Consider the following 17,365-nt stretch of genomic DNA (forward strand, 5'->3'; position numbering starts at 1 on the left):
TCATCCAGGTCATTGTAATCTCAGGGCATTCAATGGATCGCAAATGGATTGTTTGGTTTGTCCTCAAACATAGACCACTGTCCTTTCAATGATTCCTGAAAGACTCTGCAATTTAGCCTCCAACATGACCAGAATGCCATTTGTTTACAACTGAATGAAATCTTACTTGGGGGAGTCCGACTATTTTGGATTGGTAGTAGTCGATCCACAGCGATGGTTCTGCCACACAATACCTCAATACTAACGAGGGTAAATTACACTTCAACGACTGTTTGAAAAAGTGGATGCATAGGCTGGTGTGTCAGCCGAAATACCTCAGTTGGGAGAGCGTTAGATTGAAGATCTAAAGGTCCCTGGTTCAATCCCGGGTTTCTGCAAATTATGCCTTTACAGGTGATAATTTTGTGGCATTTACTGTAACCAAATAAAAGTGTGTCCCTGACCTGTGGAACTTGCTGGTGAAATGCAAACATAAATTGTCAAAATAAACTATGAATGTCCTCATTCATCCAGGTCATTGTAATCTCAGGGCATTCAATGGATCGCAACTGGATTCTTTGGTTTGTCCTCAAACATAGACCACTGTCTTTTCAATGATTTCCTAAAAACTCTGCAATTTAGCCTCCAACATGACCAGAATGCCATTTGTTTACAACTGAATGAAATCTTACGTGGGGGATTCCGACTATTTTGGACTGGTAGTAGTCGATCCACAGCGATGGTTCTGCCACACAATACCTCAATACTAACGAGGGTAAATTACACTTCAACGACTGTTTGAAAGAGTGGATGCATAGTCTGATCTGTCAGCCGAAATAGCTCAGTTGGGAGAGCGTTAGACTGAAGATCTAAAGGTCCCTGGTTCAATCCCGGGTTTCGGCAAATTACTCCTTTACAGGTGAGAATTTTGTGGCAATTTAACCAAAAAAAAAGTGTGTCCCTGACCTGTGGAACTTGCTGGTGAAATCTGAACATAAATTGTCACAGAGAATATGAATGTTTTATTTGGATGCATAGGGTGGTGTGTCAGCCGAAATAGCTCAGTTGGGAGAGCGTTAGACTGAAGATCTAAAGGTCCCTGGTTCAATCCCGGGTTTCGGCAAATTACGCTTTTACAGGTGAGAATTTTGTGGCATTTAACCAAAAACAAGTGTGTCCCTGACCTGTGGAACTTGCTGGTGAAATCCGAACATAAATTGTCACAGAGAATATGAATGTCCTCGTTCAGCCAGGTCATTGTAATCTCAGGGCATTCAATGGATCGCAACTCGATTGTTTGGTTTGTCCTCAAACATAGACCACTGTCCTTTCAATGATTCCTAAAAGACTCTGCAATTTAGCCTCCAACATGACCAGAATGCCATTTGTTTACAAATGAATGAAATCTTACGTGGGGGAGTCCGACTCTTTTGGATTGGTAGTAGTCGATCCACAGCGATGGTTCTGCCACACAATACCTCAATACTAACGAGGGTAAATTAAACTTCAACGACTGTTTGAAAAAGTGGATGCATAGGCTGGTAGGTCAGCCGAAATAGCTCAGTTGGGAGAGCGTTAGACTGAAGATCTAAAGGTCCCTGGTTCAATCCCGGGTTTCGGCAAATTACTCTTTTACAGGTGAGAATATTGTGGCATTTAACCAAAAAAAAAGTGTGTACCTGACCTGTGGAACTTGCTGGTGAAATCTGAACATAAATTGTCACAGAGACTATGAATGTCCTCATTCATCCAGGTCATTGTAATCTCAGGGCATTCAATGGATCGCAACTGGATTGTTTGGTTTGTCCTCAAACATAGACCACTGTCCTTTCAATGATTCCTGAAAGACTCTGCAATTTAGCCTCCAACATGACCAGAATGCCATTTGTTTACAACTGAATGGAATCTTACGTGGGGGATTCCGACTATTTTGGATTGGTAGTAGTCGATCCACAGCGATGGTTCTGCCACACAATACCTCAATACTAACGAGGGTAAATTACACTTCAACGACTGTTTGAAAGAGTGGATGCATAGGAGAGTATTTCAGCCGAAATAGCTCAGTTGGGAGAGCGTTAGACTGAAGATCTAAAGGTCCCTGGTTCAATCCCGGGTTTCGGCAAATTACTCCTTTACAGGTGAGAATTTTGTGGCAATTTAACCAAAAAAAAAGTGTGTCCCTGACCTGTGGAACTTGCTGGTGAAATCAGAACATAAATTGTCACAGAGAATATGAATGTTTTATTTGGATGCATAGGGTGGTGGCTCAGTTGGGAGAGCGTTAGACTGAAGATCTAAAGGTCCCTGGTTCAATCCCGGGTTTCGACAAATTACGCTTTTACAGGTGAGAATTTTGTGGCATTTAACCAAATAAAAGTGTGTCCCTGACCTGTGAACTTGCTGGTGAAATCTGAACATAATTTTCACAGAGACTATGAATGTCCTCATTCATCCAGGTCATTGTAATCTCAGGGCATTCAATGGATCGCAACTGGATTGTTTGGTTTGTCCTCAAACATAGACCACTGTCCTTTCAATGCTTCCTAAAAGACTCTGCAATTTAGCCTCCAACATGACCAGAATGCCATTTGTTTACAACTGAATGGAATCTTACGTGGGGGATTCCGACTATTTTGGATTGGTAGTAGTCGATCCACAGCGATGGTTCTGCCACACAATACCTCAATACTAACGAGGGTAAATTACACTTCAACGACTGTTTGAAAGAGTGGATGCATATTCTGATCTGTCAGCCGAAATAGCTCAGTTGGGAGAGCGTTAGACTGAAGATCTAAAGGTCCCTGGTTCAATCCCGGGTTTCGGCAAATTAAGCCTTTACAGGTGAGAATTTTGTGGCATTTAACCAAAAACAAGTGTGTCCCTGACCTGTGGAACTTGCTGGTGAAATCCGAACATAAATTGTCACAGAGAATATGAATGTCCTCGTTCAGCCAGGTCATTGTAATCTCAGGGCATTCAATGGATCGCAACTCGATTGTTTGGTTTGTCCTCAAACATGGACCACTGTCCTTTCAATGATTCCTAAAAGACTCTGCAATTTAGCCTCCAACATGACCAGAATGCCATTTGTTTACAACTGAATGAAATCTTACGTGGGGGAGTCCGACTATTTTGGATTGGTAGTAGTCGATCCACAGCGATGGTTCTGCCACACAATACCTCAATACTAACAAGGGTAAATTACACTTCAACGACTGTTTGAAAAAGTGGATGCATAGGTTGGTGTGTCAGCCGAAATAGCTCAGTTGGGAGAGCGTTAGACTGAAGATCTAAAGGTCCCTGGTTCAATCCCGGGTTTCGGCAAATTACTCCTTTACAGGTGAGAATATTGTGGCATTTAACCAAAAAAAAAGTGTGTACCTGACCTGTGGAATTTGCTGGTGAAATCTGAACATAAATTGTCACAGAGACTATGAATGTCCTCATTCATCCAGGTCATTGTAATCTCAGTGCATTCAATGGATCACAACTGGATTGTTTGGTTTGTCCTCAAACCTAGACCACTGTCCTTTCAATGATTCCTAAAAGATTCTGCAATTTAGCCTCCAACATGACCAGAATGCCATTTGTTTACAACTGAATGAAATCTTATGTGGGGGAGTCCGACTCTTTTGGATTGGTAGTAGTCGATCCACAGCGATGGTTCTGCCACACAATACCTCAATACTAACGAGGGTAAATTACACTTCAACGACTGTTTGAAAAAGTGGATGCATAGGCTGGTAGGTCAGCCGAAATAGCTCAGTTGGGAGAGCGTTAGACTGAAGATCTAAAGGTCCCTGGTTCAATCCCGGGTTTCGGCAAATTATGCCTTTACAGGTGATCATTTTGTGGCATTTACTGTAACCAAATAAAAGGGTGTCCCTGACCTGTGGAACTTGCTGGTGAAATGCAAACATAAATTGTCAAAATAAACAATGAATGTCCTCATTCATCCAGGTCATTGTAATCTCAGGGCATTCAATGGATCGCAACTGGATTCTTTGGTTTGTCCTCAAACATAGACCACTGTCTTTTCAATGATTTCCTAAAAACTCTGCAATTTAGCCTCCAACATGACCAGAATGCCATTTGTTTACAACTGAATGAAATCTTACGTGAGGGATTCCGACTATTTTGGACTGGTAGTAGTCGATCCACAGCGATGGTTCTGCCACACAATACCTCAATACTAACGAGGGTAAATTACACTTCAACGACTGTTTGAAAGAGTGGATGCATAGTCTGATCTGTCAGCCGAAATAGCTCAGTTGGGAGAGCGTTAGACTGAAGATCTAAAGGTCCCTGGTTCAATCCCGGGTTTCGGCAAATTACTCCTTTACAGGTGAGAATTTTGTGGCAATTTAACCAAAAAAAAAGTGTGTCCCTGACCTGTGGAACTTGCTGGTGAAATCTGAACATAAATTGTCACAGAGAATATGAATGTTTTATTTGGATGCATAGGGTGGTGTGTCAGCCGAAATAGCTCAGTTGGGAGAGCGTTAGACTGAAGATCTAAAGGTCCCTGGTTCAATCCCGGGTTTCGGCAAATTACGCTTTTACAGGTGAGAATTTTGTGGCATTTAACCAAAAACAAGTGTGTCCCTGACCTGTGGAACTTGCTGGTGAAATCCGAACATAAATTGTCACAGAGAATATGAATGTCCTCGTTCAGCCAGGTCATTGTAATCTCAGGGCATTCAATGGATCGCAACTCGATTGTTTGGTTTGTCCTCAAACATAGACCACTGTCCTTTCAATGATTCCTAAAAGACTCTGCAATTTAGCCTCCAACATGACCAGAATGCCATTTGTTTACAAATGAATGAAATCTTACGTGGGGGAGTCCGACTATTTTGGATTGGTAGTAGTCGATCCACAGCGATGGTTCTGCCACACAATACCTCAATACTAACGAGGGTAAATTACACTTCAACGACTGTTGGAAAAAGTGGATGCATAGGTTGGTGTGTCAGCCGAAATAGCTCAGTTGGGAGAGCGTTAGACTGAAGATCTAAAGGTCCCTGGTTCAATCCCGGGTTTCGGCAAATTAATCCTTTACAGGTGAGAATTTTGTGGCATTTAACCAAAAAAAAGTGTGTCCCTGACCTGTGGAACTTGCTGGTGAAATCTGAACATAAATTGTCACAGAGACTATGAATGTCCTCATTCATCCAGGTCATTGTAATCTCAGGGCATTCAATGGATCGCAACTGGATTGTTTGGTTTGTCCTCAAACATAGACCACTTTCCTTTTTCCTAAAAGACTCTGCAATTTAGCCTCCAACATGACCAGAATGCCATTTGTTTACAACTGAATGAAATCTTATGTGGGGGAGTCCGACTCTTTTGGATTGGTAGTAGTCGATCCACAGCGATGGTTCTGCCACACAATACCTCAATACTAACGAGGGTAGATTACATTTCAACAACAGTTTGAAAAAGTAGATGCATAGGCTGGTCTGTCAGCCGAAATAGCTCAGTTGGGAGAGCGTTAGACTGAAGATCTAAAGGTCCCTGGTTCAATCCCGGGTTTCGGCACATTATACCTTTACAGGTGAGAATTTTGTGGCATTTAACCAAATAAAAAGGTGTCCCTGATCTGTGGAACTTGCTTGTGAAATCCCAACATAAATTGTCAAAGAGAATATGAATGTCCTCATTCATCCAGGTCATTGTAATCTCAGGGCATTCAATGGATCACAACTGGATTGTTTGGATAGTCCTCAAACATACACCACTGTTCTTTCAATGATTCCTAAAATACTCTGCAACTAAGTCTCCAACAGATGACAGAAGTTAGAAACATTCTGGTCACAGAAAGTGATCAGAATGCCATTTGAATGGAATCTTATGTGGGAGATTCCAACTATTTTGGACTGGTAGTAGTTGATCCACAGCGATGGTTCTGCCAAACAATACCTCAGTGCTAGCGAGGGGAAATTACACTTCAACGACCATCGTTGGCTTTGACAGTAGGATTGCTCGTTGGTATCAAAACAGTTGTTCTCTCTCCGATAGGGCGAAACCACCCTCTTCCAGGCACGCCCTCCCGGTTTGGAGTATAAGCATTTGGGGTTTAGGCACCATCCGCGAGACTAGATCTGACCAATCTGAGTCGTTGACATACCTGCCAACCCTCCCGAATTTTCGGGGAGACTCCCAAAATTCAGCGCCTCTCCCGAAAACCTCCCGGGACAAATATTCTCCCGAAAATCTCCCGATTTTCAGTCAGAGCTGGAGGCCACGCCCCCTCCAGCTCCATGCGGACCTGAGTGAGGACAGCCTTTTTTCACGTCCGCTTTCCCATGACATAAACAGCGTGCCTGCCCAATCACGTTATTCCATACGAGGCGTCCGGCATACCGCCGATGAGCATGGTGCAGATGGAGAAGATCTTCTCGGCGTCCGTGTTGGCTCACACGTTGCCAAAGCCGACGCTGGTCAGGCTGCTGAGGGTGAAGTAGAGGGCGGCAATGTACGAGCTGCGCACCGACGGGGTTAACGTAGGGCATCTCCAGGCGTTTGCCCAGCTCATGGAGCCATCCTTGGGGAAGAGATGGGAGGACAACAGGGTGACAAGAACTAAATCATCCAGACTAGAGATAAATTGTATTATTATGTTTATCTTACCTAATTATCTTAATTAAAAAGAAAAAAACTAAATACATTTTTACTATATTTTGCTAAAAACATCAAAATTAATTGTATTTTTATTTGTATTTTTTCTGACTCCTTATTACATCCAGCCATAGAATTATACATTAAAATAAACATATTTGAATTAATTAATTTTAAATGATCATAATAATTCATTTAAAATGACCATATTTAATTATTGAAATAATTGCTTGTTTATCAACAACTTTAGCATTTTATTCATTACATTTTGAAGCTCTCAGAAGCCAAGTTATGTTATATTCCTTAAGATTAATTAAACAATGGTTGTCCGCTAACTTCTTGCAACTCAACGCCAAGAAAACGGAAATGCTGATTATCGGTCCTGCTAAACACCGATATTTATTTAATAATACCACCTTAACATTTGACAACCAAACAATTACACAAGGCGAATCAGTAAAGAATCTGGGTATTATCTTCCACCCAACTCTCTCGTTTGAGTCACACATTAAGAGTGTTACTAAAACGGCCTTCTTTCATCTCCGTAATATCGCTAAAATTCGTTCTATTTTATCCACTAGCGACGCCGAGATCATTATTCATGCGTTCGTTACGTCTCGTCTCGACTATTGTAACGTATTATTTTCGGGGCTCCCTATGTCTAGCATTAAAAAATTACAGTTGGTACAAAATGCGGCTGCTAGACTTTTGACAAGAACAAGAAAGTTTGATCATATTACGCCTATACTGGCTCACCTGCACTGGCTTCCTGTGCACTTAAGATGTGACTTTAAGGTTTTACTACTTACGTATAAAATACTACACGGTCTAGCTCCGTCCTATCTTGTCGATTGCATTGTACCATATGTCCCGGCAAGAAATCTGCGTTCAAAGAACTCCGGCTTATTAGTGATTCCCAGAGCCCCAAAAAAGTCTGCGGGCTATAGAGCGTTTTCTATTGGGGCTCCAGTACTATGGAATGCCCTCCCGGTAACAATTAGAGATGCTACCTCAGTAGAAGCATTTAAGTCCCATCTTAAAACTCATTTGTATACTCTAGCCTTTAAATAGCCCCCCTGTTAGACCAGTTGATCTGCCGTTTCTTTTCTTTTCTCCTCTGCTCCCCTTTTCCTTGAGGGGGGGGGCACAGGTCCGGTGGCCATGGATGAAGTGCTGGCTGTCCAGAGCCGGGACCCGGGGTGGACCGCTTGCCTGTGCATCGGCAGGGAACATCTCTGCGCTGCTGACCCGTCTCCGCTCGGGATGGTGTCCTGCTGGCCCCACTATGGACTGGACTCTTACTATTATGTTGGATCCACTATGGACTGGACTCTCACAATATTATGTCAGACCCACTCGACATCCATTGCTTTCGGTCTCCCCTAGAGGGGGGGGGGGTTACCCACATATGCGGTCCTCTCCAAGGTTTCTCATAGTCATTCACATCGACGTCCCACTGGGGTGAGTTTTCCTTGCCCGTATGTGGGCTTTGTACCGAGGATGTCGTTGTGGCTTGTGCAGCCCTTTGAGACACTTGTGATTTAGGGCTATATAAATAAAGATTGATTGATAAAGATTGAAGATTTATTTATGCAAGTTTGAAGTATCAATGATCTAAACACAGTTTTGTTTGCATATTTTCAGGATGTAGATATATATACATATATATATATATATATATATATATATATATATTTTTTTTTTTTTTTATATGTGGTTTATATATATATTTATATGTGGTTATAGTGTATATATATTTATATATGGTTATAGTGTATATATATTTATATGTGGTTATAGTGTATATATTTACATGTGGTTATAGTGTATATATATTTATATGTGGTTATAGTGTATATATTGTAGTGTATATATATATTCTCATTATTTTGCTCACTATTGGAGTCAACATGTGCATAGTCATGTACATAGTGTACACCCCCCCCCCCCCCGCCCCCCATTTTTTGTATATAGTTTTTCAAATCACCTGCCATGTATACTGTGTATATGTACATAATGTATCCATTTTTTAACATGTTACAGGTGATATATCGTTTATTATTCAATGTATCAAATGTGATGAATATTTAATGGACCACAATGGAAACAATCCATTTGCCTTTTTAAAGCATTAGATTAGATTAGATTTATTGGTCCCCTTGGGGAAATTCATTGTCACTGCCGTACATTTAAACACTAGACATTACACATCACACAAAAAAAAAATAACAAAAAGACATCATACATGACTAACACACATTTACAGGCTTGTCAGACAGGTCGGCCGGGCCTGCTGTTAAGGGCGGCTATAGCTGCAGGGATCAGGCTTTTCCTGAGGTGGGCCCTCCGGAATTTGATTGTTCTGTACCTGCGCCCTGATGGTAGTGGGATGATGTATTGGTGTAGTGGGTGAGTGATATCCTGAACTATTGTTTTTGCCAGTCGGGTGATGGACCTGTGGTTTATGTCTGAAATGTTGGGTGTGGGTAGGCCGATGATTTTAGCTGCTATGTTTGTAATGCGTGTGAGTTTGGTCCGGTTGGTTACAGAAAGCATGGTGAAAAAACATGTGGAACAGTACAGAAGGATGGGTTGAACAATGCTTTGGTAAAGTAATAACAGGAGATGAGGTGCAACGTATAGTCCTTTAAGTTTCCGGATGGCTGACAGTCTTTGTTGACTTCTTTTTTGAATGTCCGTGGTGTGTTGATCAAAGGTGAGTTTATTGTCCAAGGTTATGCCCAGGTATTTTAAAGTGTCAACTGTTTTAACTGTTTGTGTGTTTATGATGATGGGGTTCTGAGGTGAGGGGGGGTTGAACCATATTTATTTTGTTTTATTGACATTGATTTCCAGATAACTGGCTGTGCATGACTCTGTGAAATGTTTGACTGTGTTATGATAGTCCAGGATGGATTGACTGTTGGAGAGGAGTGTGAGAATGGCTGTGTCATCTGAGTATTTTAAGTATGTTGTGGTGGGTGAGACGCTACGGCAGTCATTGGTGTAGAGTGTGTACAGGAAAGGGCTCAACACACATCCCTGTGGGACCCCGGTGTTGATGGTAAGCATCGGGGATGTGTTTGAGCCCACCCTTACTGCTTGCAATCGGTCGGTGAGGAAGTTGTGGGTGAGGTGGATCAGCTGAGGGGGGATGTTGAGCTGGTGTAGTTTCCGGATCAGTAGATGCTTCTGTAGGGAGTTGAAGGCGGAGCTGAAGTCCACAAAGAGGATCCTGGCAAAGTTGCCTGGGGAATCCAGATGCTGGAGGAGGAGATGCAGCAGGCAGGCCACAGCATCCTCTGTGCCCCTCCTGGCCCTTTAGGCAAATTGGAGGGGGTCCAGGTGTGGGGTGACAACTGGAAGGATGTTGTGAAGCAGCAGTTTCTCCAGGCACTTCATAATTATGGATGTGAGGGCTATGGGGCAGTAATGGTTGAGTTCTGTGGGTCTGGATTTTTTCGGTACTGGGATGATGGTTGCAGTTTTCCACAGTGTAGGTATTGTTGCAGTCCAGTAGCTTTCACAGAAGAGTGAGTGTAGGATAGGGGAGAGCTCTATGGCACAGTCCCTGATCACCCTGGCTGGAATGCCATCAGGCTCTGGTTACATGGATTCAATTCTTTAAGATGTCAATAAACTTCTCAATCAATCAATCAATCAATTTTCTGTGGTCCAGAAGATGTTTCAGATGTGAACCAGTAAATATGAAATAAGAGGGATTTATTTGTACTCAAAAGCAAAGGTATGAACACATGTAAAACAAATATGTACATCATATAAAGGAATTCATCTGTTTAATCATTTACAAGTAAAAAATAAAATACATAACACTTCATTATTGTAAAAACATATTACACACACACACAAAAAAGTTTATATTTTGTACGGTTTATTCTCACATTGTCAGTCAAATGTTTCTATTATCTATATATTAGTACACAGTGTTGTATATTAATACATGTACTTGACTGAAAAAAGAACTACTCCAAAATATCTAATCCATATATAGAATCATTAATAAAATTGTTACACACACACTAACGATGTCACAGATGCTATACGTGCTAATGTTGTTAACAAGTCAATATGTTCATTTTACTAACAACAAAGGTTTGACGAATCACCTCAAAACTCTCTCGCCTGTTTTCTCATGTCTTTTCAAAAGATGACTTTGTCCCGACTCTTTACAACAGCTTCAACAGGTGAATGGTTTTTCCCCCGCGTGCATCCGCATGTGTACGTTAAAATGCTCTCTTCGTACAAACTTTTTATCACAGATTGAACAAGAAAACGGCTTTTCTCCACTGTGTATTTTCATGTGCTGTGTTAGCACCTTTTTTTGTCGAAAATCTCTACCACATTCCGAGCAGGAAAAAGGTTTCTCCCCACTGTGTGTTCTCATGTGTTCTTTCAAACAATTATTTTGTGCAAAACCTTTACCACATTCTGAGCATGAAAAGGGTTTCTCGTGCATTCTCATGTGTGTTTTCAAATGCAGCCTTTGAATAAAATCTTCACCGCAGATTGAACAGGTAAAAGGTTGCCCTGCATTGTGTATTCTCATGTGTTCTACAAGGTTTGACCGGCCATAAAAGCTTTTGTTGCAGTGTGAGCAAGTAAAAGCTTTTTCACCAGTGTGTGTTCTTGCGTGTTTTACAAGCGCTGATTGGCTATAATAGCTTTTGTTGCAGTTTGAACAGGAATATGGTTTTTCACCAGTGTGTGTCCTCATGTGTGCTTTCAAGTTTTGACTCTGTACCATACCTATACCACAGATTGAACAGGTAAAAGGTTTTTGTCCCGTGTGTGTTCTCGTGTGTTGTGCAAGCGCGGATCGGTCGGAAAATATTTTTTTGCAGCTTGAGCAAGGATATGGTTTTTCGCCGGTGTGCGTTCTCGTGTGCCTTTTTAAATCTTGACTCTGTGCAAAACATTTGCCGCAGATTGAACAGGTATAAGGTTTTTCCCCGGTGTGTAATCTTATGTGTTTTTTCAAACACTGTCCCCGTGTGAAGCATTTACCACAGATTAAACACGAATAAGGTTTTTCTCCACTGTGTGTTCTCATGTGTACTTTAAGATAACAACGGTAATTAAACGTTTTGTCACAGAGCGGGCATGTAAAGCATGTCTTATCATCTTTAGAGTCTTCATCATCAGTGTCAGGAGAGTGTGACGTTGTGTCCTCACTATCTGATAGTGGAGCTAAGAGCTTGTCTGCTTGTGATCCTCCACAGTGGTCTCCATCAGCTTCTGTTGTCATGTGTTGAGTTGAGCTGCTGCTTGGAGGCTCCGCCTCTCTCTGCTCCTCACTCTCACCTTTGACCTCATCATCTTCACTCTTCACAATGACAGTCAATGGCAACTCCTCCAACCATTCACGCTGCTCTCCCTCCTGACTGATGCTGTGTTCCTCCTCTTCCTCTTTAATATAGGGGGGCTGGGGCTCATAATGCTCCATCCTCGAGGCCCACTCCTGCTGCTCAGGGAGAAGATGTTCCCCACGGACGTCTGCAGGACACAAGACAAAGACGAGCTTTAGAAAAAACCTGGCTTGCCCAGTCACATGACACATTATCCTGCACCAGCATATGTTCTGATGATGTTTCTGAGGATCCCATCAGTCACCACCTTGACATTCAAGAGGTCATAATCATACCACATGTCAGGGGATAACAGAAGCAATACAAATAGTGGAAAAAAACACAACAGTAAAACCTTACATAACAAACACTACAGCTGCTTGTACATTCGAAAAACTTAAAATAGGACTAAAAAATGAAAACCCACTTCTCAGAATCCCAAAGCCTGGCAGTTTGTTTGTGATAATTGGTTTAAGTCAGGGATCGGCAACCCGCGGCTCCGGAGCCGCATGCGGCTTTTTGATCACTCTGATGCGGCTCAGCAGCTTACCCCCCAATTTTCCCGTGAGACTTCCGGATTTCAGTGCCTCTCGCAGAAAACTCCCGGGATTAATATTCACCGATTTTCACCCTTACGGCTATAATAAGGGCGTGCCATGGCGGTACAAAATTTGGCGCCCTCTACAATCTGTATTAACAGCGTGCCAGCCCAACACTTATTATACAATATACATCTTCTGCTTGCACATGTACGTGACAGCAAGGCATACTTGGTCAACAGCCACACAGGTTACACTGACGGTGTTCATATAAAACAACTTTAATACTCTTACTAATAATGCGCCACACTTTGAACCAAAACCAAACAAGAATGACAAACACATTTCGGGAGAACATCTGCACCTTAACACAGCATAAACACAACAGGACAAATACCCAGAATCCCATGCAGCCCTAACTCTTCCGGGACACATTATACACCCCCCGCCCCCACCCCAACCCTGCCCCCCCCCCTCTGTGCGTCGGTTGAGGTGGGCGGGGTTTGGTAGCGGGGGGTGTATAATGTGTCCCGGAAGAGTTAGGGCTGCATGGGATTCTGGGTATTTGTCCTGTTGTGTTTATGCTGTGTTAAGGTGCAGATGTTCTCCCGAAATGTGTTTGTCATTCTTGTTTGGTTTTGGTTCAAAGTGTGGCGCATTATTAGTAAGAGTATTAAAGTTGTTTTATATGAACACCGTCAGTGTAACCTGTGTGGCTGTTGACCAAGTATGCCTTGCTGTCACGTACATGTGCAAGCAGAAGATGTATATTGTATAATAAGTGTTGGGCTGGCACGCTGTTAATACAGATTGTAGAGGGCGCCAAATTTTGTACCGCCATGGCACGCCCTTATTATAGCCGTAAGGGTGAAAATCGGTGAATATTAATCCCGGGAGTTTTCTGCGAGAGGCACTGAAATCCGTGCCTCTCTGTGCGTCGGTTGAGGTGGGCGGGGTTTGGTAGCGGGGGGTGTATAATGTATCCCGGAAGAGTTAGGGCTGCATGGGATTCTGGGTATTTGTCCTGTTGTGTTTATGTTGTGTTACGGTGCAGATGTTCTCCCGAAATTTGTTTGTCATTCTTGTTTGGTGTGGGTTCACAGTGTGGCGCATAATTAGTAAGAGTGTTAAAGTTTTTTTTTTTATACCGCCACCGTCAGTGTAACTTGTGTGGTTGTTGACCAAGTATGCCTTGCTGTTGCCTACGTGAGTAAGCGGAAGCCCCATACAACGTGTGGCTGACCAGGCACACTAACTGTAGTGGGTGCTATATGCTGTACCATCACGGCACGCATGACGCTGACAAGCGCCATTCATTTAAAACCCGCGTGCCGTACCAGCTTTCAAATTCCACATAAAAGTGTGGGCAGCGTGTCTGAGACCCCTGGTTTATACATAGCACAAAGCAATAAAAAAACTTAGTATGCAGTGTTATTTCATTTAAAATTTCAAAAAATTTTTGCGGCTCCCATTGTTTACTATAATTTGTGAAACCGGTCAAATTGGCTCTTTGACTGGTAAAGGTTGCCGACCCCTGGTTTAAGTGAACAAATTTGGCAAAGACATGTTTACATTTGCCACATAAACAAATCAAACTTGTGTTTTTGTAAGGAATAATTGCATATAAGTTATCACACAACTTTGTGTTCCATTGTTTTCAGGTCCCCCTGCGAGAAGACAAAAGCGGTCTTTCATCTTATCAAGCGAAAGGCCTGTGGAGCTCCACTGTGTGCGATGGGATGCGACATGGAGGTGTCGGTTTCTTTGATCTATTGACAGCCACAGGAAGACCTTGTCCTGACCCGAGATCTACAAAGCAGAGAGGGAGCAGACCTGACGCAGCTCCAGACACCTTTTCTTTGAACTGTTTATGACCGAGTGCAACAGCGGTTTACGACCCCCCTCCCTTTAGAAACAGCTGCAGCTATGTAATCAGGGAAAGTCCAAATAAAAAAGGAGGCGTGGAACTCCCTCGTCAAGAGCGTGGGACGACACTGTACGAGGGTACAGGTCGACGCGCTCTCCTCATGAGCTAAATTGAATCCTGTTTCTGTTTAATTCCTTCCCTCTTGTCTGTTTCATAGATGTCATCAGTGTTTGAACCTGACAGTTTTACTTTTGTAGCTGTATATAAAAATGGCATCAGCTCTGTGTTATTTTAAAGAGGAACTGTACTTTTATTTATTTTTTTTTAGGAATTTTTTCTTATCATTTACAATTTATATGAGAAATAGCAACACATATGTAGTTTTTTTGCATTCTAATTTGTAATAATCGGCTCTTGGTGGCCAGCATTGCTAGCCACCAAAAGTCCATTCTGCCTCCAATTCACTCTAAAAACGCATCCAAAACCCGCCAAAAATACGCCAACGAAGAATTAGCAACATTGTTTTATTAGCGTTTACGCAGAAAAACTACTGTTAGCCGCTCCGTGATCAAACAGACCTCAGCCAGTGAGCTACAGGGTTGACAGTCTACTGAGCTGGTAAGATGTTACTTCATGATCCCCTCTAAATTGTTAAAAGTTAATTCTCGATTATAAATCAACCCTCTCACCTGCAGGGTTTCTCCTTGATGTAATTGCAAAGTAAAAGCGCCACACTTTAAAAATGAGGGGGTTTTACTTGAAAATAAGTTAAATATAAATTAATCACGTTTCATCAAACATAAATCAAATCAACTTTATTTATAAAGCACATTTAAAATTTACCACAGGGGTAGCCAAAGTGCTGTACAATGAACAGGTTAAAAGATAAAACGAGTACCGAGCAAACACAACACAAACAGAACACGATAAAAAATAAATAAATAAAATAGAATAAATAAAAACATAAAAACAGGTTCACAGCAGGTGTATTATGGGGCACCATTGCAGGATGGATATCACTCAGTGTTAAAAGCCATGGAATAAAAGTATGTTTTTAAGAGAGATTTAAAAACAGGAAGAGAGGAGGCTTGTCTAACACTCAAAGGTAGGTCGTTCCAGAGCTTGGGAGCAGCAACGGCGAAAGCTCTGTCACCTCTAAGCTTCAGCCTTGTGTCAGGGACCTTCAACAGCAGCTGATTGGCTGATCTTAAGGATCGGGTGGGGCAGTAAGGCTGAAGGAGGTCGGAGAGATAGGTTGGCGCGAGGTTGTTTAGACATTTAAAAACAAATAAAAGGAGTTTAAAATTGATTCGATAATGCACAGGGAGCCAGTGAAGGGACGCTAAAATAAATAAATAAATTAACGTTGTTACCCTAGGGGAAACTGGGTTAGCAGCACGCACAATCATGTGTGCTTACGGACTGTATCCCTTGCAGATTGTATTGATATATATTGATATATAATGTAGGAACCACAATATTAATAACAGAAAGAAACAACCCTTTTGTGTGAATGAGTGTGGGGGAGGGAGTTTTTTGGGGTTGGTGTACTAATTGTAAGTGTATCTTGTGTTTTTTATGTTGATTTAATAATAAAAAATAAAAATAAAATTTAAAAAAATGATACCGATAATAAAAAAAAACGATACCGATAATTTCCGATACAACATTCTAAAGCATTTATCGGCCGATAATATTGGCAGGCCGATATTATCGGACATCTCTACTTCACACTAATCTTAGTGTTTGTTATTATTTTAGCTGAAATTAAGCTTTTTTTTCCCAAATGTTGAATAATAGATGACTGAAATGGTCATATGAATAAACAAACTAGTTTTATTCTTAATTGTGTATAACTACACTGAGTGTGCACAACTGGCGTCTTGATCACTGTCCTGTTTAAATACAGCAAGCAGTGTTATAAATCTAGAAGGCAAATATGTCTCACCTATTTGTCTTTTTTACATTTTTATTTACCCACGAAAGTCCCATTGAGATTACCGTATTTTTCGGACTATAAGGCGCACTTAAAATCCTTTCATTTTCTCTAACCTCAACAGTGTGCCTTATAGCCCGGTGCGCCTAATGTACGGAATCATTTTGGTTGTGTTTACCGACCTCGGAGCTATTTAATTTGGTACCTAGTGAAATGATAAGAGTGACCAGTAGATGGCAGTCACACATAAGAGAGACTACAATATGACTCAAGTAAACAACACCAAAATGTTATATGCATACCTGCCAACTTTTGAAATCAGAAAAACCTAGTAGCCAGGGTCCAGGGGCCGCAGGCCCCGGTAGGTCCAGGACAAAGTCCTGGTGGGGGGTTCAGGGGTTCGCCCCCCGACGCAAAATTATTGATTGCATTCAGACAGGTTAAAATGTTGCTAAAACCATCACTTTTCTATCAGTCACAGTGACTTTTCAAAACAAAAATATTACAGCAAAAATCATATGGGTTGATTGACATGTTTATTCTGTAAGCTAACTTCAATAGTTTGAAATTATTTTGACAGTTAATGCCAGTTATCCTGTCAACCTTTCACAAGACTTCAATTTGTTAATTGAAAGTATAAACACTATAAACACTTTTTACAGTAAACAAATGGTAAAACAGTACTAAACAATTCCATTAAAAAAAAAATTGGTGTCATTATTAACTTTCTGTCCAAGCTTGTATAATCTACTGCCTTGTTCAATTGTAAAAAATATTCTGTGCCTAAAATTCACATTTCTATCACAATTATCATACTGTAAACATGGTAAGCTAACTTCATTAAAATTAATAGTCCTGTCAATAGCATGGAATTACAATTCAAATGTAGTTTTTTTGTAAGCCTTTCAAAAGAATTCAAAATGTGAAAAATTAATGAAAATTAATTTAAGCCATCAGACACTTGAAAAGTGGCACATCACATCTCTAATGTAATCATTTTAACTTTTCAACAGAAATAGCACTGCAAAAATATTAAGGACATACTTCTGTATTTTGG

The 17,365-nt window shown here is 41.4% G+C and overlaps 2 protein-coding genes and 13 non-coding genes across 16 annotated transcripts in view; 13 read left to right on the forward strand and 2 right to left on the reverse strand.

Annotated features, from left to right (window-relative positions):
• Positions 1–17,365, reverse strand: part of LOC133623983 (uncharacterized) — a 185,528-nt gene that overhangs the window by 91,326 nt on the left and 76,837 nt on the right. The window lies entirely within an intron of this gene.
• LOC133623984 (uncharacterized) overlaps positions 1–17,365 on the reverse strand; it is a 75,836-nt gene that overhangs the window by 42,236 nt on the left and 16,235 nt on the right. The window contains exon 4 of one of the 2 annotated variants that reach the window (XM_061987548.2): positions 10,372–12,114. The exons of the other annotated variant lie outside the window; for it this stretch is intronic. Coding sequence (XP_061843532.2) covers positions 10,799–12,114 — 1,316 coding nt within the window. The 3' untranslated portion in view covers positions 10,372–10,798. Of the gene's footprint in view, positions 1–10,371; positions 12,115–17,365 lie in introns of those variants that run through there. 2 annotated transcript variants of the gene reach the window in all.
• On the forward strand, positions 305–377 carry trnaf-gaa (transfer RNA phenylalanine (anticodon GAA)). Its single transcript has one exon. It is a non-coding gene; the product is annotated as a tRNA-Phe (tRNA).
• On the forward strand, positions 810–882 carry trnaf-gaa (transfer RNA phenylalanine (anticodon GAA)). Its single transcript has one exon. It is a non-coding gene; the product is annotated as a tRNA-Phe (tRNA).
• trnaf-gaa (transfer RNA phenylalanine (anticodon GAA)) lies at positions 1,030–1,102 on the forward strand. The gene has a single exon. It is a non-coding gene; the product is annotated as a tRNA-Phe (tRNA).
• Positions 1,529–1,601, forward strand: trnaf-gaa (transfer RNA phenylalanine (anticodon GAA)). Its single transcript has one exon. It is a non-coding gene; the product is annotated as a tRNA-Phe (tRNA).
• Positions 2,029–2,101, forward strand: trnaf-gaa (transfer RNA phenylalanine (anticodon GAA)). The gene has a single exon. It is a non-coding gene; the product is annotated as a tRNA-Phe (tRNA).
• trnaf-gaa (transfer RNA phenylalanine (anticodon GAA)) lies at positions 2,238–2,307 on the forward strand. The gene has a single exon. It is a non-coding gene; the product is annotated as a tRNA-Phe (tRNA).
• On the forward strand, positions 2,732–2,804 carry trnaf-gaa (transfer RNA phenylalanine (anticodon GAA)). The gene has a single exon. It is a non-coding gene; the product is annotated as a tRNA-Phe (tRNA).
• On the forward strand, positions 3,231–3,303 carry trnaf-gaa (transfer RNA phenylalanine (anticodon GAA)). The gene has a single exon. It is a non-coding gene; the product is annotated as a tRNA-Phe (tRNA).
• On the forward strand, positions 3,731–3,803 carry trnaf-gaa (transfer RNA phenylalanine (anticodon GAA)). The gene has a single exon. It is a non-coding gene; the product is annotated as a tRNA-Phe (tRNA).
• On the forward strand, positions 4,236–4,308 carry trnaf-gaa (transfer RNA phenylalanine (anticodon GAA)). The gene has a single exon. It is a non-coding gene; the product is annotated as a tRNA-Phe (tRNA).
• On the forward strand, positions 4,456–4,528 carry trnaf-gaa (transfer RNA phenylalanine (anticodon GAA)). Its single transcript has one exon. It is a non-coding gene; the product is annotated as a tRNA-Phe (tRNA).
• On the forward strand, positions 4,955–5,027 carry trnaf-gaa (transfer RNA phenylalanine (anticodon GAA)). The gene has a single exon. It is a non-coding gene; the product is annotated as a tRNA-Phe (tRNA).
• Positions 5,448–5,520, forward strand: trnaf-gaa (transfer RNA phenylalanine (anticodon GAA)). The gene has a single exon. It is a non-coding gene; the product is annotated as a tRNA-Phe (tRNA).

This window comes from Nerophis lumbriciformis, linkage group LG26 (genome assembly GCF_033978685.3).
Source record: "Nerophis lumbriciformis linkage group LG26, RoL_Nlum_v2.1, whole genome shotgun sequence".
NCBI lineage: Eukaryota > Metazoa > Chordata > Actinopteri > Syngnathiformes > Syngnathidae > Nerophis > Nerophis lumbriciformis.